General features: G+C 35.1%; 2 protein-coding genes across 5 annotated transcripts in view; one reads left to right on the top strand and one right to left on the bottom strand.

Moving 5' to 3' along the window:
- LOC126819521 (homer protein homolog 2) overlaps positions 1-13,888 on the bottom strand; it is a 45,640-nt gene extending 31,752 nt beyond the window's left edge. The window contains exon 1 of the mRNA XM_050547649.2: positions 13,716-13,888. Coding sequence (XP_050403606.1) covers positions 13,716-13,726 — 11 coding nt within the window. The 5' untranslated portion in view covers positions 13,727-13,888. The remainder of the gene's footprint in view (positions 1-13,715) is intronic.
- Positions 13,889-13,894: 6 nt separating this feature from the next.
- Positions 13,895-27,298, top strand: part of LOC126819492 (aryl hydrocarbon receptor nuclear translocator homolog) — a 31,477-nt gene continuing 18,073 nt past the window's right edge. The window contains exons 1-6 of one of the 4 annotated variants that reach the window (XM_050547594.2): positions 13,895-14,068; positions 15,840-15,897; positions 16,843-16,917; positions 20,492-20,512; positions 24,566-24,723; positions 26,794-26,873. In XM_050547594.2, the coding sequence (XP_050403551.1) occupies positions 14,026-14,068; positions 15,840-15,897; positions 16,843-16,917; positions 20,492-20,512; positions 24,566-24,723; positions 26,794-26,873 (435 nt within the window). In that variant the 5' untranslated portion in view covers positions 13,895-14,025. Of the gene's footprint in view, positions 14,069-15,839; positions 15,898-16,842; positions 16,918-20,491; positions 20,513-24,565; positions 24,733-26,793; positions 26,874-27,298 lie in introns of all 4 variants that reach the window. The other 3 variants (XM_050547593.2, XM_050547596.2, XM_050547595.2) reach the window with 3 other exon arrangements.

Raw genomic sequence — 27,298 nt, 5'->3', positions numbered from 1 at the left:
GATAGTCTGCCAGTTAACGTCATGAGTTAGAACGTCAAACAATTTTAACAATAAGGGCGATAATCCGGATAGAATCTCGGTAAACGCTAAAATAGTAAGTATAGTGAGCATGTATGTGCTTAAAAACTCATAAAATTTGTGAGTTATTTTGAATGTTAAAAAAAAAAAAAAATAAATCTAAAAATTCAATGACATTGATCGGCTTATTAATGCACTGATTTACAAAATAATATAATTATTATGTTAATAAAAAAAAATACATAAAAATAAACTATTTGCAGTGTATATCAATGATCAGTACTTACATTATGAGCAGTTTCTACTGCTGTATTCCTATACAATATTCAAATATCCCACTATTCTACATATATGGTATATATTACAATAACCCACAGTTACATGTATATATGACACCTATATACCATACTTATAATACATACTATAAGCAATTAATATATTGTAGTACTCTTAAACAATGTATACAAATTATGAACAGTTTCATTGGTTATGTGGTTTAACTACTGTACTGCGATTGGTCTATGGGTTATAAAAGTGAATGGTATGTACAATGTATAAGAAAAGTGGTTGATATAGGTATGAGGAATGTGGACAATGTCTATAGACTTACCTGTACAGGTGTTTTAACGACTTGATCTTCAGATTTAATAAACCTGTCCTTGCTATTACTTATAATATATGGACTTAAGACTTAATCACAGGTATTCATATCTATATGACAGTTATCTCGTGAATATGTCTACTCATGAAATACATGCAGGAACAAATGTCAAAATCTAATCCCTTTATTTAAAGGAGCTAAGTTGCTAATATTTGGGATCTAGAAATTGACACAAATGGGTTGCAACACATATAATAATGCAATATGAATGTATATAAACTGAGTTACATTCAATCGTTTCTGTTTTTACTGTAATTTCTAATCAATTATGTTTGGCGAAATGCGCCAGATGTCTCAATTAAATGACAATCTATAACGTCTGGTTATTCGAGTCTTCCCCCGATGGTATTTATTGTGCATGCTCTCCAGATAAGAATATAGCGTCACCATTTGACATGACTTGTGGAATATGTCTAGCCTCGTTCTTTGAGTCCCTTGTTCCAAATAGTGCTGAAACGCATTATGGTACACGATTCGTGTACCAATGGTAAAATGTTTATTTTGTCTTGAATATTGGATATCAGAATTCAGAAGCCCATCTTTTCACTATAAGATCACAAGACCTATGTTGATTTGAATTGACAAATAATTCGTGTTTTCAATGTCGAAGATTTTTGAAGATATTGAGTTAGAGACTTAGCTACTTTAAAGTCATGATAATAAGAACTAGACTTGCTTGCAAGACTGAAGGCTTTCACCGTAGCCAAGGCGTCACACGGTCGCCAGATGCATGACAAAAGACTATTCCCACCACTCCCCCTCCTCCTAAATAAATACACACATTTGCATAATTCAGATATTGAGCGTTCTTTGCATGCGCATTACGATAGAAGGAAAGTGAAAAATATAGTTGAACAATTCACAACATGATAACCCTAGATTGGTAGAATCGAACAGACGCCGGCAATCCAAATATGTAATCGAAAACTCAAAATTCCAAGAAATAACAATTTTAGTAAATTTTCAAATTTTGAAGAAAAGATGAGAACGACATGGTCAAACAACTTCATGCCTTTTATCACATGTGCAATATTCAATACTACTGTGCGATACTACTGCAACCTCTCCTCAAATTGGACTTTCTTATAAACAGCGTGAGCCGTCGATTTCTGTCCAGATGATTACCGTTATAAGATACTTTTGACAAAGAAGCAACAATATTAATTCAAAGACTAATTATTACACACAGCAATCAACTATTTCTGTTACAGGGTCACTAAACCCATATTTTGGATAGAAGAAATCACTCATATTTAAAATAATTTCATTTCAAACATCATCACTGATAAAAGCACTCTTGAATAGGCTCTATACGTTGACAAAACAAACAGATTGTATCCCCCCTTATGTTTTGCTTAACAATGAAAGGTGCCGTGTTTAATTTTCGATCCCTTTGTTCTGCTACTCCTGAAATTTTGAACTGTTGTACAATGGTTTTATATATAACACTACTGATAGGACTCTCTGTAGAAGAAGTTCCCCAAAAAAATTATGTTGACTTTTCGAGAAATAGGCCTCTAAAAATGCTCGAAATTGTAAAAATACGTTTTCGTTTTTCGTTCTCTTTTTTCGGCTACCCCTGACATTTCAAAAAATGATACAGTGGTTTCACAAAACAGAGTACCCATTAGCCTCTCGATTGAGAAAGTTTTTAAAAAATTGTTGGGGGCCTTTCCGAGAAACATGCGTCCAAAGTTGCTCGAAATCGTAAAAAACGTTACTTTTCAAAGTCACATAACTTTTTTATTTTTGGATAGAAACTTGTCGCTGTGGTACCATCTGATAGACAATTCAATTGGCTATTAAACGATATAAAACTTTAACTAATCGGTAAAAACACAATTGGTACATCGCATTTTCCGCACAGGCACCCATTTTTCTGAATTTTGTCCAAGTTTGGGCACTTTTTTACCACTTCCGGTGAATAGACAATTTTCATTTTTACTTTAATGACTAGTTTCATCCTTCGACTTCATATTCCCGAAGTTTCAGAAAAATCCTTTATGTCTTTTTTTTATAAAAATCCAGTAATAATTGACTATTTCCAGGCAAAATATGAAAACTTATACAAAATTGCCCATTTCTAGGCAACTGCTTATATTACAAACTAATTTTAACATACATTTTCTTCGTATGGATTATAGTTACAAGGTTATAAAAGTTACGTACATGTAGATATATTTTAAAATTTGAAAAGCCTGAATGGGTTGTAAAGAGGTTAATTTTAGACCTTTTTTCACCTCTAAATCGAATTTGCTCTAAAATGAAATCGAAATTAAAAAAACTAAGCTCAGCGTTTTTTGTGCCTTTAAAGGGCACACTCTTTTAGGTATATCAGTTTTAAAAAAAATAATATTTGCTTTTGAAAAATGGTACCTAACTGTCAAAATTGTAGTTTTTGGTAAAATTATGCCACTTCCGGTGCCGACAGATAACACTATCGGTAACAAAAAAAATGACCATTGAGACAACAGAGCATATGAACTTTGTTTTATACAAATCGAACAATAATTAATTTCCGCACAGGCACCCATTTTTCTGAGTTTTGTTAAACTTTGGATACCTTTCTTGACTACTTCCGGTGATTAGACAATTTTCATTTTTACTTTAATCACTAGTTTGGTCCTTCGCCTTCATATTCCTGAAGTTTCGAAAATATTCTTTCAGCCGTTTAAAATGGGTACGATCTCTACGTTTTGACTAAAATGCGAAAAAAAGTGAAATATCAAAGTTAACTTTGCAGAAAAATATTTATATCGTTGGAATCGGATCGTCGCCAGCTATCCAAAACTGTAATCAGAATTTAAAAATTCCAAGAAATAATTTTTTTTAGAAAATTTAGAAAATTTTGCAATTTTCACCTAAAAAATCAAAGCGACAAGGTTTCTAAATTCGATGATTTTGAACTGCTATCTGCTCCGAAATGTCTCCAGCTATCGAAAAATGTAAATATGAGAAAAATCGGTTGAGAATTAGCAGAATTGTGGCCGCTTTTCAATTAGCGTGCACGTTAAAGATTTGACGCATTTCCGCTATGCGCACAAGTTTGATTTTACATTTAAGCACTAACCACCACCCATTTTCCCGAGAGAAAACCAAACTTCAGACCTCTATCTCTTATAGTTGCTGAGATCTAACTTCCCCCAATAAAAAAAATAATAATAATATTAATCTTAGTAATAACAATAGTCTTTCACCAAAGGTGAAAGCCTAAAAATGCCAAAATTGAAATATAATCCTCAACTAAAAATAATATGGTAATCTGAAATTAGTTTTTTTTTTTATTACGTTGTACATTGTCAGTGAAAGAAAGGAGTCACAGATTCCTTTCTTTCAATGACAATGTGCAACGTAATAAAAAAAACCATGAAAGGTTCCACGAGAGCAAAAACTGAAGATCATAGTCTAATAACCTTTCTTTTACCACCCCGTTCACCAAAGAATTCAATTTTGAAGACATAATCATGTTTATACCTTACAGAAACTCAAACATATTTCAAAGACAGAGTGTTGCTCAGTGAGTAACGCACTAGCTCAATAACATGGAATTCAGGGGTTCAGTCCCCCGGTGTTTCCCTAAATTTCCCAGCGTGGTTTCCCCTTGTTAGCAGTGCAGGATGGATGGCCTGATAAGGACAGTGTCTAGTCATTTGGATGGGATGAAAACCTAGATCCTGTGTACATGTTGACATACACATGTAAGTAAAAGACCATTGACAGTTGAAATTGAAAATCAGACTAGGCCATAGCATGGCTGTACTGACAAAATTTTCCTCATCATAGCACAAGGTATGGCGCACACCCGTCATTCATTAGCCCTGTCGGAGCAGAAAAGTAGGATGTTAAACCAAATTTCATTTCACTTCAAAGACTAAATGTAATCAATATTGGCTGTATTTTTATATTGCATGGGTATAATTTCATCTCCATTTATGTAACATTCATAATAACAAAACAATCATTAAAGATACTTTATGTGAGATTAGATAAAGAGCTGGTAGTTATAACAATGATAGTAAAAACTAAATAATGTAAAGAGGATTTGCTGAAAATTTCAGTCAAATTGATCCACCCAGACTCGAGTATTTAGTGGTTGAATTTTGGGCCTAGCCTCGATCATCATTACTAAAGTTGGTATGATAAAAAACATAGTCTCGATTATCCACTTTTTAATTTAACCTGAAGCAGCAGACCGGGTTCCAATCCAGTAAATATTACAAGCTAGCGATGCCTGGATATGGCCTGGATAAGTTAATTAATGTCTAATTTATAATTTAGGTAACATTTCAGGTCTAAAGAAAGACCTGCAATTTGCAGATTAAGCTCTTGCATAATGTATGTTTAATTGTCAATTTCGTCATTAAATTTTAAATACTGTATCAAATAAAAAACAAATGTAAAAAAAAGAACAAAACAATGGTTATGAAGTTATTATAAACCTGCTTAATTTCCATAACAAGGGCACAAAGACCATAAACGTCTTGTGCCAACTGGAAAATTTATACGACTCAATTTTGCAAAATGGAATTTTTTCCTTTGAGTACTCTGGGGAACCATTTTCTTGGATAGCGGACACAACTGTCAATACAAATTGTACTTGTGAAATACAAAATGAAATGAAATGAAATGGGGTTTAACATCCTACTGTTCTGCTCCGAACTGGGCTAATGAAGACGGGCATACGCCATACAGTGTGCTAGGAGGGAAATTTTGTCCGGGCAGCAGCACTATCACCTACTCTTATATTGAATTCCAACTGCCAAGGGATCTTTTACGTGCATTCCAATGATTGAAATACAAAATAAATAGCACCATTAAATTCCTTGTAAAAAAAAAAACAGGCTTGACTTCCTATAGTGATCAAACACATATACAATTAAACAAACTTCTATAGATATCTAAAGATAGCTTGCCAGGCAATGATACACGCCCACTCAGCCAAATCGTCCGGGCGGTCAACAAGAGTTGTCACATATTTTTACTTTTGTTAGTCATAAAATATTTATAATACACTAATTTCTGATTAAGGGCAACAACTCATTAGAAAATCATTAGAATTTGTTTGGCCCATGCTAACGTTTTGTATACAAAACATTTAATATCATGGATTAGCTGTTCAAGTTATTAAAAATCATTGAAAATCAATATACTTGTTCGAATCAAGACCTTAAACTCCATGTATTAATCTAAAGTCAATTGAAAGTCGAGATGTAAACACCGTGTATAAATATAAAATCAATCAGATGACAACTATGGTCTCTATAAAGCACCTGCAAGATTTTTCAAAGTGATCGAGGGTCCTAACTCTGGCAGTAATTATCGGAAATCAGTGAAATTCAATAGACTTCTTCGTCTCATGACCTTAAACACTGTGTATAAATTTAAAGTCATTCAGATATTAACTTTAGCCTCTAGAGCAATTGTGGACACCGGACCGACCTACGGACGGGGGCGATGACAATATACGACAACATGTCAATGTGGGCGTATAAAAACATAAAATCGAATGCAACTTGCCCAACATCATCTGAATAAACCAAGCCAGCTCTTTCTAAGGCTGGTGAATTCAAGGGACTGATTGCTGGTTTCCCGTATTTTTGAGCCCAAGAATAAGCTGAATTATCTTGAAATGTTTCCAGTCTGGTTTCACGACAACTGCTTGATCTACGCATCTTTTCTAAGTCCTTTGCTCTTTTTCGTAAATCCTTTTCTCCCAACTTCTTAATAATATTATTACAGGCACTTTAAAACTATTTAATCACAGGCTGAAACTTGAAACAACTTACGATTGTATATGTACATGCAGTCTGAGCTTTTTGTTATTCGAAATTACAAGAATGATTATCAGATATTATAATAGATGCAAATATCTGAATTCTCTTTCAGAAAATTATGGTTTACATCTGTACAAAAAAACCACAAAGTTCACCGGTTTGAGAATTTAAAATCTTAAATGGTTTGGAGACACATCAACAGAACTTGCCCATCTGATGTTTAAGTATAATATATCATTAGTATATTATTTAATTCCTGGCTAATATGAATAACAGATGGAAACCGTAATGAAATTCCTGCTCTTACAAATGTTACGACAGAAAACAAATTCACAAAAAAATCAAGTATTCGATGCTAAAACAAATCCAAAGTTTTGGAAATGATATAATCACAGTTTCTCGTTATAATTCACTAAGAACAGACAATTCAGGATAACTGCACAGCCAATCATAAACAGAACATACAATACACTAGTACAGGAGAGGCAGTTCAACTAATTAGACAATTCCAACACTGCTAGTTTCTTGATTGAAAATAAAACCAGTGTTTCACATTTGATTTTGTATTTAAATGTTAAAGTGTTTAAAAAACTAATTTAAATGTTTCTAAATTCTAGAACATTATTTTCCACTCTTTTAGCACCAAATCAAACACGGATCTAAGCCCTACAAAATCTTCAACCAACATTTCTAATCTAGTTTTTTAATTTAGAAGTTATGGAAACCTAACAACTTTAAAGTTTACGCTAGATGGCTTGCGTTGGGTATTAAGTTTAAGACCCCTTCACGACCAAACTCTGTGTGGTAGGGACATTTGTTTGTAATAAAGGGGAGGTCAGACTTTTATCGATTAAAATTGAACTTCGATTTCCCTGTAAAAATGTACCCTGAGTCTAGGAAACAGATCTCTCTGATGGGCACAATTTTTGTATCTGAGAAAAATAATCAAAATTAATACATTAAAATTTTTGCAATTCAAAATAAATTTAATATTTTCAAGTTTTGTACATTTCATTATTCCTATAATGTAGCAATATTTTTGTGGGTAGAGGATGAGGGTGTGGCTTGTGGAAGTAGTTTTCCGGTGTGGTTCTTCCTTGTCAGTGATGCAGGATGGAGGGCCTGACAAAGACAGCTGTCTAGTCGTTCGAATGGGACGAAAAACCAAGGTCCCGTGTACACATTGGCGTACACGTAAAAGATCCCTTGACAGTTGGAATTTGATATAAGAGTAGGCTGTAGTGCCGCTATTCGGGCAAAATTTATCTCATAGCACACTGTATGGCGTATGCCCGTCTTCATTAGCCTAGTTCAGAGCAGAACAGTAGGACGTTAAACCCCATTTCATTTCTGTGTTAAGTAGTTGAGCTAGCTATAGGGTGAAAAATAATCTGGAGTCGTCCCCGGATGCACATGTACATATGATAAGGCAACAACTAGGCTGATAATTCCTGGGAAGCTTAAAATGCTACTGACTGACAAATATCTGCTTATAAAGAGATAAATTCGGTTTTACTTCTACTCAACACAAACTGGGTCATATTGGGACTAACATATGGTTCAATTTTGGGACTAACATACCCATGTACATGTATAGGTGGCTGTGAAAGGTAATCGGGGGATCCAGAGAAAACCCAAGAGGTTCGACAAACAACTGTGTTCCTCTTTAATTAAATACCAGTAATAACCAGGTAGATATAGATATATAGGTTTATGGTATGTATACGTAGATATTAATGGAACTGTTATAACCTAGATTAAAGATAACATAGTAATTTAAATGATAGATATTTACACTTAGTCATTAAAGCTTATTAAAGGAACACTAGCCTCAGGTCTTACCTTTCAGAGAGAGAAGGAGGGAGAGAGAGAGAGTCATTTTGGGACTAATTCTTATTTCAATAAGATTATATAATAGAGATAACACAATAATTCAAATGATTGATGTTTATACCCGTCATTTCAGAGTAAGAAAAGTTTGTCAAAGGAACATCAAATCCTTGATTTGGTGGGGACTGTTCGTTGCCCTTAAATACTAAAACACCTATTAATGTCATATGAATGTATAAAGTGATTTACATTCAGTTTTTAAATTATATTGTAATTTCTAATCAAATATGCTGGGTAAAATTTGTGAACAGTCCAAATTGAATGCCAGTCATATATTATTCTGCTTTAATTGTCCATTCTATTTCTACACGCCTTTCTGTTAATTATTACATGTATTTTGTCGTTTGTGAATCAGTCATTACTAATTACTCCTGCATTGTCTTGTAGTCTTTGTTCATACCATATGGCACCCGTAACTAAAGATTACACGACGCTGTGTACTGATTTCAAAATGTCAATTGTGTCTTAAATATTGGATATTGGGATCTACCATTTTCACTGTAAGATTATAACAACATCAATATTGATTGAATTCTAATTCGAGTTTTTAATTTCGAAATATTATGGATAATTTTGAGTTAGAGGTTGAGCTCCTTTAATCCTAATAGTAGATAGTTTATGAATGGAACAAGTCAAGACAAGATAAGTAATATATAAGTCTGTTTTATCAGTGATAATATCAGTTAGAAGGATTGAATATCAAAACAAATATAACATATAGATTAATACAAATATATATATACATGGTCTACTGAAAGCCTTATAAATCTACAGAAAAGGGTGTCAATATCACTATATAGTTTGAATTCTATTTCTCTCATGTATTCCATTCATTTTAAAAAATACTATCAAGAGAGAGAGAGAGAAATGGGGTTTAACGTCCACTCAACACAATCTAGGTCATTTCGGGACTAACACATGCTTCAATTTTTTTATTTCAATAATTCGCTTGCGCGTAGGGGTCTTTTAGCAGTGGGAGGAAACTGGAGGTCCCGGAGAAAACACACAAGGTTGGACAGGCGACCCTACTCCTTGTCACGTACAACCGGGGAATCAAAACCCCGCCAGTTGACTCAATGACAGACCGTATGATACAGCGCGCGCGTGCTAACCATTCGGCCATCCAACCCCCCATACTATCAAGAATATAAGCAATTATGTAGTAATAAATTTATATAGTTCATAAGAATGTTGTCAATTTGTACCATACTTTTATTAGAAATAACTATCCTATAAATACTTCAATGGGAATGTATCTTTAAAGGTGTTGATAATCATTGAAAGAAAATAATCAAGATATTGATTTTAGATGAAATTTCAATAAATTGGTATTAAACATGCATTATGTAAGAGCTAAATATGCCTATTGCAGGTTTTAATATTGGCTTCAAGTGTTATATAAACTATCATTTAAACATTTATTAACATGCCAGGCCCATATTTAACTCTCTAGACCAGTGATTCTCAACCAGTGTGCCGCCAGATCTTCCTAAGTATGCCGCAAAATTTTGAACGGCACACCAAGAAAATGCGAAAAGCCACTTGATCCCAATTGAGTATTCACTGGTGTCTACTGGTACGTTCATAGCTGTGTTTTTCTTTACATGTATTTAGTTTGAGTCATTCTTCTATGTGTCTATGACTAGTCTGTGTCTACGGTTGTATGCCATCTATGACTTGCCATGTTTTTATTTTGCAAAATTCCGATATTTTTCATATACATTTAACCAGGTGTGCCGCTATTTTTTCACGTGTTCCAGGGTGTGCTGTTGGCAAAACAAGGTTAAGAACCACTGCTCTAGACCATTGGATGGATGGATGGATAAGATTTAAAGGAACTAGAACACCTGTGAGATTTAAAAAGAATTAACGATAAAATGGATAATCGAGACTTCGTATCATTGGTCCAGTTCTGTTGCTACTATAATAAACAATCTATGCTACATGAACATCTTCATATTTTTATAACTTCGCCCAGAATAAAGTAATATGAAAGAAATAATCAATATACATGTACAGTTCTCAAAAAGAATCGCCAGTACCGCAAAATATAATCGCCAAAATCAAATTTTAATCGCCACTTACATATTTTTATCGTAAATTGCGACCGACAGTGTGAGCCCTGTACATGTGTATTTATTTTCAGAGATCTATTATTGAACTATTATAGCAAGAACAACCAGCTCTTCATCTTAATCTTACATAATGTAGCTTTAATAAACTTGATATCAATCTCTAGGTACGTGCAGTTGGTATTCTTCAACTCCATTGAGGTTGTGGGGGGGGGGGTAGATGGCCGAATGGTGGATGCTTGCACGCTATATCATAGGGTCTGTCATTCAGCCAAAATGACCTAGTTTGTGTTGAGTGGACGTTAAACACCATTTCTCTCTCTCTCCAACCGAGTTTGACCTACATGTACCATTTTAAGCTGGTGAAACAAAATTGTTTGAATGGAATTACGTTAAATGAACTGGAAAAGAGAGAAACCTTGTTGAAACATTTCTGAGTTAAAAACATTATTGTATTCCATCCAATTGTGTCTTGTGAATTACTAGTGAAAAGAAGCTATTTTTCTTACAATCTACTTACAATAGCAACTAGGGATAATTCTGAAACATGTGTACGTGCATTTATCAAGGCACAAGTTTTTTAAGTTAAATATAACAATATTTAAATCTTGGAAACAGTTTGTTGGTACATCTTTAAATCAAACTTAACACCATCCACATTGTCATGTATTATACATAATAACAGTTACACTTAAACCTTACCTAATCCTCATGTCAATAAACAACAGCTGCAAATAAAACTAAAGAATTACTCTAAACAATGTCTATAATACATTTTCACTAATTACTAGTACAACCAAGTAACTCCTGAGGTTAAAATAACAAAACTACACAAATAAGACCATAGAATTTATTCTATGTATCCTTTCACTAATTAACTACAGAGGTTAAAACTACACAAATAAAACCGTTGAATTATTCTATATCCTAATCCTTATAAGACATATAGAAGTAGATTTCACAAATTAAAAACACTTATATGGATATACTACTTCAGAATTTACATTCTACATTTCAATACACATACAGATATCGTTATCTTTTATAATTATTAGTTTGATCTGCTAATTGTTATCAATAAATTACAGTCTTTCATCTTGTTATCCATATTATTACTTCTCTCATCTTGTTAATTCTTAATTAATGATTAATCTGTTATATGGTTTCCAATATTGTTATCTATATATTGCACCACATTTTTGTTAAATATCACTATTTGTTTGATAACGATATCTGTATGTGTATCGAAACGTAGCATGTTAATAAATTCACAAGTAGTATATCCATATAAGTGTTTTTAATTTATTCTAATTCTATAACATTTTACTAATTAATTACAGAGGTTAAAACTCTTTAGCACTTGGTACATGTTGATCAGCCCCTTGAAGAAAATTAGAGAAAAGGGACATATTATGTACCGGTAGATCCCTGGGCTGTCTGAAACTGATGTTCCTTAAACATACATTATGCAAGAGCTAAATCTGCCTATTGCAGGTCTCTATTTAGGCCTGAAATGTTTTCTAAATTATTAGACATTAATTAACTTACCAAGACAATAATCAACTCTTGATGGCATCGAATTTGTCTGATATTAAATAGATTAGAAAGGTTCAGCCATATTTTGACTTAATTTAAAAATGGAGGAGCGAGACTTCGCTTCGAACAACCAGTACGGTGGTAGAAATTGTTACACACGTTTTGTCAAACCTTCAAAGGCTAATATCTTCGCTCGCAATAGAGTAATTTGAATGAAATTTTCAAATTATTAATTTTACCTCATCTATTTTCGACCTATAATAGCAAGAATGGTTAGCTCTTTATCTAAATCTTACATAATGTATCTTTAAACCTCCTCAAACCATCTAAGATACACTGTATGTGAATAGCTTTCCGTATTAAAAGACCACCTACTAGTTCGTGGGGCATGGGGCGGGGCGGTCTAAGGAGCCCTATTTAGGTTAAAATACAAAAGTACACAAAACCTTTTTTTTTATTACAATTTTATCATTTGATCTGTATAATTTGATCTAATTTGTAATCATGTCTAGTTTAAAACTGACCATTCAATTTTGATAATGAGTGTCCAATTTACAAGCGCTAAGAACTGTTGGCCGCTTATGATGAGAGCCAATAGTTCCTCAACACATAACATATTGTGGAATAATTGAAATTATATATATGTAGATCTCATGGTGATAAAACATGAATTAAGCCAAGAAATCACTACAACAAAGCAAATGGTTACTACTGTGAACTTAATGCTGATACTGTTTCAAAGGGAAATAACTACATTTTACTCATTATTATTGTTCTGCCTGGTCATACGCGACAAAGATATGTCAAGCGGTGACGATTCTATCTTCCAAACGAAGTTGATTGATTTTCGAAATCTTAGTTTTGGTATGGAATGCTATTATTATATTGTCAAGTCAATGAAATAAATTCTACATGTATACACAATGATAGCCTATAGCATAAACTCACATATAATTCATTACAAATTATGAATGTTTTCAAAACATATTGTAAGTAAAAATAATTTGTTGATACTATCGATTATTGAAAGCGATGGTCGGTAATTATCTATACTTGAAACCTGTATTGATTGCCAGCCCTACTGTGCACTAAACCCTAGTAACTACACCTGAGATCTTAGGATTTTCCGGCATGGTTTACCTTTGTCAATGGTGCAGGACAGAGGGCACTGCAAGACAGTGTCTAGTCATTTTGATGGTATGAAAAACTAAGGTCCTGTGTACACACTGGCGAAGTTCTTAAATTTATTTGTGCGTTGCCGTATATTTGGACTATATGGCGGCTGCCTAGCCAACTAATAGGAGGGGACGTATCTTTAAGAGTGTGTTGTGTCGCTAGCAAGGTAAGCAGTCTTATTTTCTCACTAAAATGTTCCATTACATTGTACAGGCATTTGAAAAAGTTTTGACAATGGGTCAATTGGCCCCTTACTGAATGTACAGGACGAGTGTAACGAGACTTAGTTTAGAGCTGAACTACATGTAATCATGTATGTATAATATGGGCATGCACTGTCATTGCAAATCAAAAGCCCCAAAAGATTTTTGACAAGTCACTTAGTACATGTAAGTCAGTGTTACAGAGCGAGCTCCTTGGGCTCAGCAGATTTCAGCCATTCATTCAGCACTCTGCCCTGGCAGAGGAGAGGAGAGCAGCTAGACTAGACACAGTCACGGAGCTGTCATTTTGAGAAAACAAGTTGAAGTTGAACCACATAAATATTCTCAAGCAAATTCTGCGTTTTCTTTTATTTTACAAACTTACCCAGGATTCATTTTCTTTGTTTATTCAATCATAACACTGTCATTACAAAAAGCAAACAAGTTATTCATCAATTATGCGTTATGCTGTTTCGGCTTGATTACTTTTAGTCTACTTTTCACAACCGGAAGTTATCGCTTATTTTTTCTCGCAATATCTCGTCAAATCTCGTGCCACCCCGGAAGCTTTGTCTGACTTGAGAAGTGGTTTTGATGAAGAGATTTCTACTCGGATAAAAGTCAATTTAGTTGTTTTCTTTAGCGATTAATCCTATCGAGTTTTACTCACGGAGTTTGGTAAAAACTTTAGGAGCATGGCGGCGGTTACTGTTTCACCAGGACCGTCGGGATCAGCAGGTAATTGCCACTAGGCCTAATTGGTGGTTGAAGCGAGTGAATGGAAGATGTGAAATTGACATCACGGCGATGTTGACAGTTTGTCACGATTTGACCTACTTTTACCCACCTTGGCGACTAATTATAGAATTAAACAAGTATAGTGCTAATTAACAAGGCCTTTGAAGTTGATAACTTATCTAGACTTTTGATTTGATCAGTGATGTTAAATATAGACCTACTAACTTTTAGAATTTTATAATTGAATCTTGTGCTGCCTGTCCAGTGTGTAGTGTAGGTTAAAAGTAAAATCTAAAATGATAATAATATATATATGGTCATGAACAATGAAGTGTACTGTAATTCACACAACAGTGTCTGAAACACAGTAGAATGTTGGTTCCATTCAAAACAACCATACATAAAATATATTTGTTAAAATGACCCTAGTCGCGGCTAGTCAAATAAAAATTTTAATTTTTAGTGTAGTAATGAAGTATTAAGTTAGTTAATAATATAGTGTATAATGTAGTAAAAATTGCAGTCAAATTATTCAAGATGACCAAGAGATTTATTTTTAAAACAAGGAAAATGTTGGGTTTTTTTTAAGTGGCATTGAACATTTTAATTGGAGATGTTCACCAGTGGGTTAAAAATGAAGAAAGTCACCAAAGGCATCATTTGATCATTACAAATCATATAAATTTTTGTGGGTTTCAAAGAGTCTAATGAACACTTGTCACCCCCCCCCCCCCCTCCCTCACCCCCCAAAAAACCCTTATTATTGTCTTACTTGGATTTTTTATATTTCTGTTTGGATTTATATTTCAGTGAGTCTTAAAGATATTTTAATTGTAATGTTATTCAAAGTTGATTAGATTCATTTTCTTGATGACAATTTCCTCTTAAAGTTATTAAATGTGAGACTTAAGTCATAAGTTTCCTTGTCTAATATTTTCCCAAAAAATTCTGAGAAAAAATTTTTTTTTTTTTTTTTTTGTGGTTGTTTGTTTTGTCGTACTTGTATAGTTATACATTGTAACTTACTAAGCCATCATAACCAATCTCATCAAAATCCACTCAAAAGTTAATTTGACATAAGACGATTTTGGTCAGCGTTTAATGTGTATAGCAAGCTTATTGTAGTTAATTCGTAACCAGGATCTTAAGATTTGACATTTACTGTCCTACTTACTGTACATGTACATTTGTACCAAGGGGTTAGATGGCCGAATGGTTGGCGCATGCGCATTGTACATTGTTTCAGAAGTTCTGTCATTGAGTCAACTGACTTGTACATGACAAGGAGTAGGGTTGTCTGTCCAACCTTGTGGGATTTCTCCAGGACCTCCGATTCCTCCCACTGCTAAAGACCCTTACGCGCAAGCGAAATATTGAAATAAAATTGAACCATCCCTCTACATGAGTAACATACACTGTAACTAAAACAATCACATTCAATCATATCCACATTAAAGCCCCAACATTTCAGAATAAAAGAATAATATAGAGTGTTAGACCATGTATAATTTAAAATATTATGTACAGGGTTTTTTTTTTATGTGGATGTGCTTAATTACATAAATTAAACAACAGGCCTTGTTTCAAAATAGTACATATTTAATATTATTTACTTTTGAGATATGACGTAAACAAATGAACTTATTCTGCCTTTTTACAAATTGCACTCGGGTACACAAAGAAAAAAATTCATATGGTTAGATAGTGTCTTTTTTAGAAAGTATATTGTTATGTAAATGTTCAATTGCTGCATGTTTGTATTATATTCCAGGGACTCCAGACAGTGGGAAAGGGTCTGGAAGAAAGAGAAAAACAGGAAATGGTAGAGAGTAAGTAGTGTTGACTGATTTCACTAATATACATGTACCAGGCCTGGAAATAATGGTTTGTTCCTGACAAAATGTCAGACACTTCTGAAATAGTACCTGTCATTTTCAACTTAGTGCCAGATATGTATTTATAATATTAATAAGAAAGACAAATCAGTGCCAGACAAAATGACAGGAACCAGGGGTTTAGCGTCTGACAAAGCCTGAATCAGTGCCTGACATTTTCTGTGACAGGTGCCTTATTTCCAGGCTTGTGATTTACTACTAAGTGTACCTCAGTAAGAGAGAGATTTTGCCCAGGCAGTGGCTTTTGGGTGTCCTCTTGATCAAATTTGACTTGCACAGTGTCATTGTGGGCTACTACATCAAATTCCTACTGTGCTTGATAATGATTCATGTATAAGCGAACACTTGTCAAAACGTCGTGCTATAGAGATGTGCAACATCTTAAACTAAATGGTAGATTATTCCATAAAACAGGGGCTTGAAAACTAAAAGAGCGCTGACTCTAAGAGACTAGTTGAACAGTTTTTGGCTTTATATGTAGTTTATCTGATGTACGTACTTTTCAACCAGGTGTATAAGTTCTAAAAGATCAGGGGGGGGGGGGGGATAGCCGAATGGTTAGAAAAAGCACGCTGTATCATAATGCCTGTCATTGAGTCAACTGGTGTGGTTTCAAATCCCTGGTTGTACGTGACAAGGAGTAGGGTTGCCTGTCCAACCTCCTGGGTTTACTCCGGGTCCTCCGGTTTCCTCCCACTGCTAATGACCCCTTTGTGCAAGCAAATTCTTGTAATAAAATTAAACCATATGTTAGTCCCGAAATGACCTAGCCTGTGTCATGTGGACATTAAACCCCATCTCTCTCTCTCTCTCTCTCTCTCTCTCTCTCTGTAACCTGTAACCTGGGTATCATTTAATCTTGTGTATTGTTTTTTTTAGGTCTGATGATGAAGATAGTCAAGGTGCATCCTATACAAACAGTGCTGACCAGGCAGACAAAGATCGTTATGCTAGGTGAGAAAACTGTTGTACTATTATAATTATAAATAGACATTTGAATTATATTTAGGTTAGGTGGAGGCGTGATATAATGCATGTGCCATAAATCCCAAGGTCTGTTAGTGTCGGCGAGGGTTGGGTGGCCGAATGGTTAGCACATGCGCTCTGTATCATATGGTCTGTCATTGAGTCAACTGGCGTGGTTTCGATTCCCCAGTTGTACGTGACAAGGAGTAGGGTCGCCTGTCCAACCTCGTGGGTTTTCTCCGGATCCTCCGGTTTCCTCCATCTGCTAAAGAAAAACCCCTACGGGCAAGCGAATTATTGAAATAAAATTGAACCATATGTTAGTCCCGAAATGACCTAGTTTGTGTCGAGTGGACGTTAAACCTCATTTCTCTCTCTCTCTGTAAGTGTTGTGGGTTTCGGTCCAACACTTATTGTACATGACACAATCTTTTTGGGTTTTCTCTGGGTACTCTGATTTATTACTTGTTTTATCCGGCGTGGTTCCCCCTTGTCAGTGATGCAGGATGGAGGGCCGGACAAGGACAACTGTCTAGTCCTTCGGATGATAGAAAAACCGAGGTCCCGTGTATACATTGGAATGCACGTAAAAGATCCCTAGGCCATTGGACCTAAGCTTATTTTTTCCAGGAGCCACAGTGGCTCAGTGGGTCAGACGTTGGTTTGCTAAACTGGAGATCCCGTGTTCGATCCATGCGGTGGCTGAGAAAGTACATCCAGATTTTCTGGCTTGGTTCCTCCTTGTCAGTTGTGCAGGACAGAGGGCCTGGCAAGGGACAACGTATAGTCGTTCCAACGATCGGAAGTAGAACCAAGTTTCTGTGCACACATTCGCATGCACGTAATAGATCCCTTGGCAGCTGAAATTCAGTATAAAAGTAGGCTGTAGCACCACAGTCAGGGCAAAATCTCCCTCATAGCACACTGTATGGCGCATGGCCGTCTTCATTAGCCCAGTCGAAACATAACAGTGGGACTTTAAACTACATTTCATTTCTTATTTCCTCCCGTCTGGATGAGTGTGTCTTCATTGTTTTGATACACGGTTGATGTGTTTTAACAAATCTCATGACATGAGATTAAATGGGTAGCAATTTGATTAAAATACAGATGTATATTTCGTTTCGTTTTTTTATACTTTCGATGGCCTACACTACATGAAGATCTGACAAGTTGTAGCCATAGGTCACGTCAGGAGTCAAAAGACCGACTTATGACCCTATAATGTCAGACATTTGATTAACCAATCAGCATTGATGTTACTAGTGGATTACCCACAGTTCCGTGCAAAACACGCCTAAAGCTCGCCGTGACAGACCGTTTCATTGGCTTATCCCTGACACCATTCAGAACACGAGTTAAATAACAACTCTTCCAGATCCAAGTGTAGTAAAGACAAGTAAAATGAAATTTTGAGCTATAAAAACGAAACGAAATAGGATCTGTGTTTTAACCAGATTGAATGGGTAGGACTGTCAACAGGGTCTAATCTTTTTTCAGTCATGAGCAGGTTTTATGTTTTTTTGTTTGTAAAATTAAGATTTTATTTGGTACGTGTATTCATTTGCTTTACTTATTATTTTGACTTGGATGCTGCTTTTATTAAAATTACATTGTACCTGGCATAGTATTATATCACCCACTCAATGAAACCATGTGTTATGTCTACATGTACTTGATATTGAAGGATATCTGAGCAATTTTTGTCCCTCCATCTTTCAGATAAGGGAGGTTGGATGGCCACTGTATCATAAGGTCTGTCATTGAGTCAACTGGCGTGGTTTCGATTCCCCGGTTGTACGTGACAGGGAGTAGGGTCGGTCGTCTGTCTCTAATTGAGGTAGAATGTTCAAAACTATATTAGGTGAACTTCTTGATTTCGATAATGACCAGTTTCTTTTGAGGCTAAAAAGAGATAAGCAATTTGATTTAGTTGAGTGAGAGTGATGAAACTTGGTGTATAGTTTCATGTGCAAGTAATTTATGAATGTCATGTATTTTGGGATTGAGGCAGGGGGAGGGGGGGGGGGGGGACATCAGCCTCACAGTTTGTTTGTCATCAATCTGATTAAGATACAGATCTATATTTCATTTCTTTTTTATTATACTTTCGATGGCCTACAACGAAATTTTGAACTATAAAAAAAACAAAACGAAATAGGATCTGTGTTTTAATCAGATTGGTTTGATGTTTGTGATAATCAAATACATCAACACTTGTGGATAAAGTAAAACTCAACCGCAGAGTTTTTTTATTGTATATTTTACCATATCGACATGTGTTGAAGTATTTGATTTAAGTAAATACTCAAGTTTTTATATTATTATTATTATCATGCATTTTATTATTTTGGACTTTAAAAGGAGATGGCTCATTTGTTACCATATTCTCATGACAAATACATTAGATAAGCACTATCCTTAATTAAAGAAAGTGTTAGCAGTGCATTAAGATCGTTCGTATCGTCCCCCAAGCTTAAAATTGACAACGTTTTTAGCAAATCGGTCAGCTGGAATTAAATTGTTAATTGTGTTTCTAAACTTTCCAATTGGCAATAAAGGGAGGTAATTATGTAGAGTGCGCCACATGATCTACATGTAGCAATTGCTACTTCTGGTTTTGTGGAGTTTTAAAAGAAAATTTGAGTCATTATTTATACATGTATCGTTTGTTTGAATATAGAAATGAGTGGACCATCTCCTTTAATATTAACTTTAATAAATAACTCTAATCATGATGTTAAAAATATTATCTAATATTTTAAAGCAATAATTTCTCTAAATTCTTGTTTCGCCTTGTGTGTGGTCAAGCTAAGAGATTTACTAAGAAATGATCTAGGATTTGATGGAATATGGAATAATTCAATTTTCAGCCTCTTCTGAAACTTATGAATATTTTTTTTGTTTTTTTAAATAATCTTATTTTTTTGTTTTTTTTAAATAATCTTAATACTGGTTCTTCGTAGAACTTAAAAGGCCCACGCTGCTTTTTAACAGTGATAATTCCTTTCACAGATTAGTCACAATTTTTCAAGAGAAGATATTGAAATTAAATGTTCTTGTATTTACAGGGTTAACTTCGCGATTGTTTTAACATAATATCTCAAACAAAAAATTTAGATTTTCACTTCCATATTTATAAAGGGGGACAACAATTCAAGAGAAATATTATATGTTGAACATGCATCAATATACTTTCCATTAAGAAAGAGAGGTAATTTTTTAAGTGGATACACTTTTGGTAATGGAGATTATTTAGCAAAATAATTTCTAGAAAAGAAATTGGGGGAAAGAATCATGCAAGAAAAAAATTGGTTGAATCTCAAAAGTTCAGTATAAAAAAATTTAATTTACAAATAACAAAATAGAGAAATAGTTGTGGAAATGTTCGCTTCCGCAGTGGCATATCTTATCCATCATAATAAAAATAATCTTGTTAGTTCTAAAATTAATTAAATAATCCTTTTAATCCTAGATCATTTTTTGTGTAATACACTCAAAGCATGGCCTTTTTACTGCCATTAATTACATATTCTTGTTTTTATATGAATTTCTTCAAAAGTGGAAAATCCAAAGCCATGTTGTAAGTATAGCCTAGTTAATGTAAATGTTTCAGAATATCATTATGAAAAAATGTCGGTATTCTATGGTCTGTGCAACAAAATATTTGATAATCTAAATCTGAAATTATCAAAATTGATATCCAATTTAATTTTCCACGACGGAAACCTTTCTGAATGTTATAGAAAATTGTGCTTGAATGATTAAATGCTATTATTTCTGCCAGTAATAAGAATTTGTAGAATGCCGTTTAAATACATCTGAAAATATTAAAATTAATATTCAATTTTCATTCGAAACTTCCTGAATTTTTATATAAAATAGTCGTTTGAATAAATACACAATTAGTAACTTAAATATTGATATTTCTGCCAGTAATAGAAAAGGAGGATTAATATACAGTTCATAGGAACAGTTTTATAAGAAATATACAATAATATTTTTCTAAATACGAATTAGATGTAGCATCAGTTTGTGACAAAGTGTCCATCTTGGACAACCATAGTTTAGACACCTCCTGCTGATGGCATCTATGCCTTACTGTCTCTGTTATATAGTTAACCAATGAAATTGTTGGTTTTATCTCAAATATGAAAATAAATTTCTGAAACAATTGATTTAACCATTGATAGAAAACTAGGCTGTGATTGGTCAAAAATAATTTGCCTCTAATCAGATGAGCAAAGAATTTATCCGCAAATTGATAAGCCATATGGCAGGATAGCATTGCATGTTTTAGCAAAGGTGTTGTAGTATTTGGTGACATTACCATATTGGGTTTCATCTTTGTATTTCAAACTGATAGGGTAAAAGTTCAGTTATCTCGTTTAAAAATTGTGTGACTGATTAATAACAAACTAGTCTCCAGTTTTCTTTTTGGATTTACACACTTATAAAACTAAAAAAAAGTTGCTTGAAATTAAGAAGGAAAGAATTTCTTGTTGCACAAATCATTCTTAAGGTGAAACAGAATTTAGTAGAAATATAAAATGCTTTTTCTGTATGTTTTAATAATAATTTGTAATTTTCAGCTTTTTTAAAAATAATTTATTAATAACACATTTCACATGTCTCACGTTATGCTCACGGGGCATGGTAGTGTGATCCTTTGCAGATCATCTGCCAATCATTTAAACATTATGCTCACGGCGCATGGTAGTGTGATCATTTGCAGATCATCTGCCAATCATTTAAACATTATGCTCACGGCGCATGGTAGTGTGATCCTTTGCAGATCGTTTGCCAATCATTTAAACGTTATGCTCATGGCGCATGGTAGTGTGATCCTTTGCAGATCTTCTGCCAATCATTCAAACTCTTATGGTACATGTACATGTGGTTATTTGGTTATATGGTCTTGACATAAGAAAAATAATCTTAATAAATTTTTCTGTATCGCCAAAACTCCACAAAAATTGTGCTTGTAGCGCTTGACAGCGATGCTGATGTAAAACGCAGCGGGTGGGGTGGGGGTATAAATGTCTAAACTCACAGGCCCAATGGTCTTAAGTGTGCTATGAGGGAAATTTTGCCCGGGCAGTGGCACTATCGCCTACTCTTTTATCGAATTCCAATTGTCAAGGAATCTTTTACCTGCATTCTAATGTATACATGGGACCTCAGTTTTTCGTATCATCCGAAGGACTAGACAGCTGTCCTTGTCAGGCCCTCCGTTCTGCACCACTGAAAAATCAGGATGAACTTTCTCGGCCAGCGAGCCAGCGTCTTAACCACCCAGCCACCGTGGCTCCCAAAGGTCGCGGGTTTAATCCCAATGATGGCTGAGAAAGTTCATCATGATTTTCCAGCCTGGTTCCCCTTGTCAGTGGTGCAGGACGGCTGGCCTGACAAGGACAGTTGTCTAGTTGTTCATTTGTGACGAACAACCAAGGTCCCATGTACACATTGGCGTGAATGTAAAAGATCCCTTGGCAGTTGGAATTTGATATAAAAGTTAAGCTGTAGCGCTGCTGTCCGGGCAAAATGTCCCTCATAGCACAACTGTATGGGGTATGGCTGTCGTCATTAGGCGAGTCCGAGCAGAATAGTAGGATGTTAAACCCCATTTCATTTTATTTTCATTTCTATTCTCGGCAGGGGTGGTGGGTGGTCGAGTGGTCTGACATGGACGCTTTCGATCAAGTGGAAAATATTGAAATAAAATTGTACTATGTTAGCCCCTAAAAACCTGGTTTGTGTTCAGTGAATGTTACCGGTAACTCTCTTAAACCCTGAGACTGCCACTGGTCCCATCCTCTTGGCCAACAGCGGGTCTCAAGGCAGCCACATGAATGCACTCAAGTCACGACAAAACTTGTACGGCCGGAGATGCAGTAAAGCCAGTTATTACTGGCCTGTTCCAGGCATCTTTCTCAAAATCTGAGTCACGAACTCTCCTTGCAGGTCTCCTGTTGGTAACTCAGAAGCAAACCTGCAGCTGCAAAGCTTTTATAGGCTGCAGCCTAGAAAGGCAAAGACCATTAGACCATTTGGAGAAGCTTGGTTTTTCGTCTCATTCAAACAAATAGAGGCTGTTCGTTGCTAGGCCCTCTCTCTCTCTCTCCATCCTACACCACTGACAAGGGGAATCCACACCGATAAATCCTGAGGAACTGTCTAAAAAACATGATTAGTCTCATTATTGTGTTGATGGGACATCAAAGCCCATTCTATATAATAAGTATTATGATTTTATAAATCAGAGAATCAATGGCCGTCCTCGCTAGAGATAAAGGGGCACAATTTATAGGTGATACAGTACTGTTGGCGGTCCCACTTGACCTCGTTGTTTTATAACTGGTGGGGGGTTTGGATGGCCGAATGGTTAGCACGTGCGCGCTGTATCATAAAGCCTGTCATTGAGTCAACTGGCGTTGTTTCGAATCCCTGGTTGTAAGTGACAAGGAGTAGGGTTGCCTGTATAACCTTGTGGGTTTTCTCCTGGTCCTCTGGTTTCCTCCCACTGCTAAAGACCCACACACACAAGCGAATTATTGAAATAAAATTAAACCATATGTTAGTCCCGAAATGACCTAGTTTGTGTGGATGTTAAACCCCAATATTCTCTCTCTCCATTCTATATAATAAGTATTATCTTGTTAATTTTATAAATCATAGAATCAATGAGCGTCCTCGCTAGAGATAAAGTAGCACAATTTATAGGTGACACCATAGAGGAGGCAGTCCCACTTGACCTCATTGTTTACTTTACAGCAATGTTTTCCTGTACATTCATAACGAACTGACAGTAGGGACAGGGTATCATTCAGATTTGATGAAAAAAGGAAAGAAACTGAGCTTACCATCTAGAATCTAATACCGGTATCCAATAGATTGCCATCTAGAAAGTATTAAATGCCATCAAGATTCAACAAAAAACCGCCTAGTTTCTGCTACCATGTAGTTTAAGAAACACTGTTTAGTTTTGACATTGGTTGTCTAGTTTATGACAATTTAGTTTAGTTTTGATATTGGTCGTCTGGTTTATGACCATTTAGTTTCATAAACTAGACGACCGATGTCAAAACTAAACAGTGTTTCTTAAACTACACGTAGCACAAACTGGACGTTTTTTGATGAATCTTGACGACGGCATTTAACACTTTCTGGATGGCAATGTATTAACTGGATACGAGTATTAGATTCTACATGTAGATGGTAAGCTCAGTTTCTTTCCTTTTTTCGTCAAATCTGAATGATACCCGGTCCCTAGTGTGATGTGTTGATAAACATTAGTTTTTGTCGTTAATATGGAATTTAATCTTGATACTTCGAAATACGGTTCTCTTACCATCGATCAGGTCACATGGAACCGAGTTTTTACTAGCGACGCCTGGTGGGAATTTCTTCAGCGAGGACAGCCATTAAACCTCAATACACAAATCCTACTGAACTAATCTTCTTTTCAAAACCAGAGAGCAATGTTTATTACAGGGGCCCCTACGAGCAGACCAAAGATAATTCTGCCTTCGACAATTTTTGCAATTTACAGTGTAAAGCACATATTTCAATGTTGTGTTTTGAAAATTGAATTAATCATTACAACTAAGGTCATTTTCTTTCTTTTTTAAAACAGAGAGAGCCATTGTGAAATCGAGAGAAGACGAAGAAACAAGATGACAGTGTACATTAATGAACTGTGTGACATGGTCCCAACATGTAGTACGTTGGCACGGAAACCAGATAAACTAACGATTCTGCGCATGGCAGTGTCTCACATGAAGACACTTCGAGGTACACAAGGTTTGATCTTTCTTTCTCTGTTTTGTTTTAAACAGACGTTTAGAAGCTCAAATGGCAATCTGAGTAAAGCACAGATCCTATTTCGTTTTGTTTTTTTATAATTCAAAATTTTGTTGTACTTGTCTTTACTACACTAGTATCTGGAAGAATTGTTATATAACCCGCGTTCTGGATAATATGAGGGATTAGCCAATAAAACAGATTTTAATGTGAAGTGCACAGAACTGTGGGTCATCCACTAGAAACATCAGCGCTGATTTGTTTATCAAATGTCTGACATCATAGGGTCAAAAGCCGCTTGTATGACCCCTGACATGACCTTCCGCTAGAACCAGTCAGATCTTCTTGAAGTAGAGGCTTTCAAAAGTAAAAACAAAAGAAATGAAACATAAATCTGTATTTTAATCAGATTGCTCAAATAGAAAGAAAAAAGTCAGTGTATACTTAAACATACATTATGCAAGAGCTAAATCTGCCTATTGCAGGTCTTTCTTTAGGCCTGAAATGTTTTCTAAATTATTAATTAGACATTAATTAACTGATCCAGGCCATAATCAACTCTCGATGTCATCGGATTTCTCTGATATTAAATAGATTAGAACGGTTGTCATATTTTGATTTAATTTAAAAATGGAGGAGCGAGACTTAGCTTCGAACAACCAGTACGGTGGTTGAAATTATTGCACAAATTATTGCACACGTCTTGTCAAAACTTCAAAGGCTAATATTTTCGCCCGCAATAGAGTAATTTGAATGGAATTTTAAATTAATCATTTTACATAATCTATTTTCGAACTAGTATAGCAAGAATGGCTAGCTCTTTATCTAAATCTTACATAAAGTATCTTTACAAAACTGTCTCCCTCCTGAAGACGATGTTGTAAAACATGATAATATCCAAAATCATTTCAGATCAGTCAAAATAAAGTAGAGTTATTGTTGTTAGAAAAAGTGTAAAGATGCTTTATATAAAAGCTAAATATGACTTTTGATTTGTCTTTTTTCTGGCTTCAAATGTTATATAAATTATTATTTTAACATTTATTAACATGACAAGCCCATAATCAACTCTCTGGGCCATGTCATGGCTCCGATTTTAAGTAGATTGGAACACCTTGGCCATTTTAATTAAGAGTTTAACGATAAAATTGATGTAGCCTTGATTGTCAAGTACCATTGCTAAGCTAATAAACCACTTAAGCTATATTTTGTCATAATTTCTCACAGAATAAAGTGATTTTACTGAAATTTTCAATATATTCATCTATTTTTGAACTATCATTATAGCAAGAATGGCAAACTCTTTATCTAAAGCCTAGCTCACCACGTGTTGTAGGTGCTACTACGGTCAGTCTACAGGTTAAATTTTAGTAAACCCTTGGGTGAGACTTGTGCGTCACATGCGTATGTGAGCTACCAAAACACCTTTGGCGAGTTATGAGCTAGGCTGCTTTAAGGTGACATCAATTTGAATTTCTATTCTGTGGGAAAACCTATTAAAAATTCTGCCTTCAATTTCCTTAGAAAAAAAATCTAATTTAAGAAACAAACACCACTTAGTTGCCCTTCTCAAAAACTTTCAATTCAAGATATTAAAGTTTTAACATTTTAACAAAACGTCGCTCCCAAATTTTAAGTGGGTTACTTATTGATCAAAACTCCCCAAACTGAAAATTAAATTTGTTTGGCCTAAGTCTTGGTTGTCAAGTATTGTTAACATACATCATGTTAGTCTTTATTATTTTGTCTTTTGTGTCCTGGGGGGGGTAGGTGGCAGAATGGTTTAACACATGTGCTTTAGATCATAAGGTCTGTCATTGAGTCAAGTGGCATGGTTTTGATTCCCAGCTTGTATGTGACAAGGAGTAGGGTCGCCTGTCCAACCTCCTGGGTTTTCCTTAGGATCTCCATTTTCTTCTCCTTCTTTCGTGACTATTATAATGAATTTGTCCATATTTGAGGACATTTTAACTTGGTTTTAGTATTAAGCTGTGGAAATTTATTTTTTCCGAAAATTTTACAGGATGTTCAGCAATTTTAATTAGTTATTCTATAAATCAGGTACTGGTAACACAATGCAAGATGGACAATATCGACCTTCCTTCCTCACAGATCAAGAACTCAAACATCTTATATTGGAGGTAAATATTCCATGGATTGGGTGACCAAATGGGCTTTGAATCGCTGTAAGGTTTTGGGTTGTGGCTTGGCCTCAGTGCAGCTGTAAGGGCGAAATTCCCCTCATGGCATACTGCCTTACATTACTTGAGCTGAACTTTTCACTTATTAAAATAAGCACAGTGGCTAAGTGAGTAAGACGCTGGGTCACTAGCCTGGAGGTTGCTGGTTCGATTCTGGTGTTGGCAGAGAAAGTACATCTGGATTTTCTGGCGTGGTTCCCCCTTGTCAATGCTGCAGGGTGGATGGTCTGACATGGACAGTTGTCTAGTTGTTCGGATGGCACGAAAAAAAACAAGGTCCCGTGTACACATTGATGGCGAATGCAAAGCTGCAAATACTATTTTGTTAATAACACCATCAGATAAGCTCTGAATGAAACAAACAT

This window comes from Patella vulgata, chromosome 4 (assembly GCF_932274485.2).
Source record: "Patella vulgata chromosome 4, xgPatVulg1.2, whole genome shotgun sequence".
In the NCBI taxonomy this organism is placed as follows: domain Eukaryota; kingdom Metazoa; phylum Mollusca; class Gastropoda; family Patellidae; genus Patella; species Patella vulgata.
Note: the sequence above shows the minus strand (reverse complement) of the source record. Positions and strands in the feature narration are given on the sequence as shown.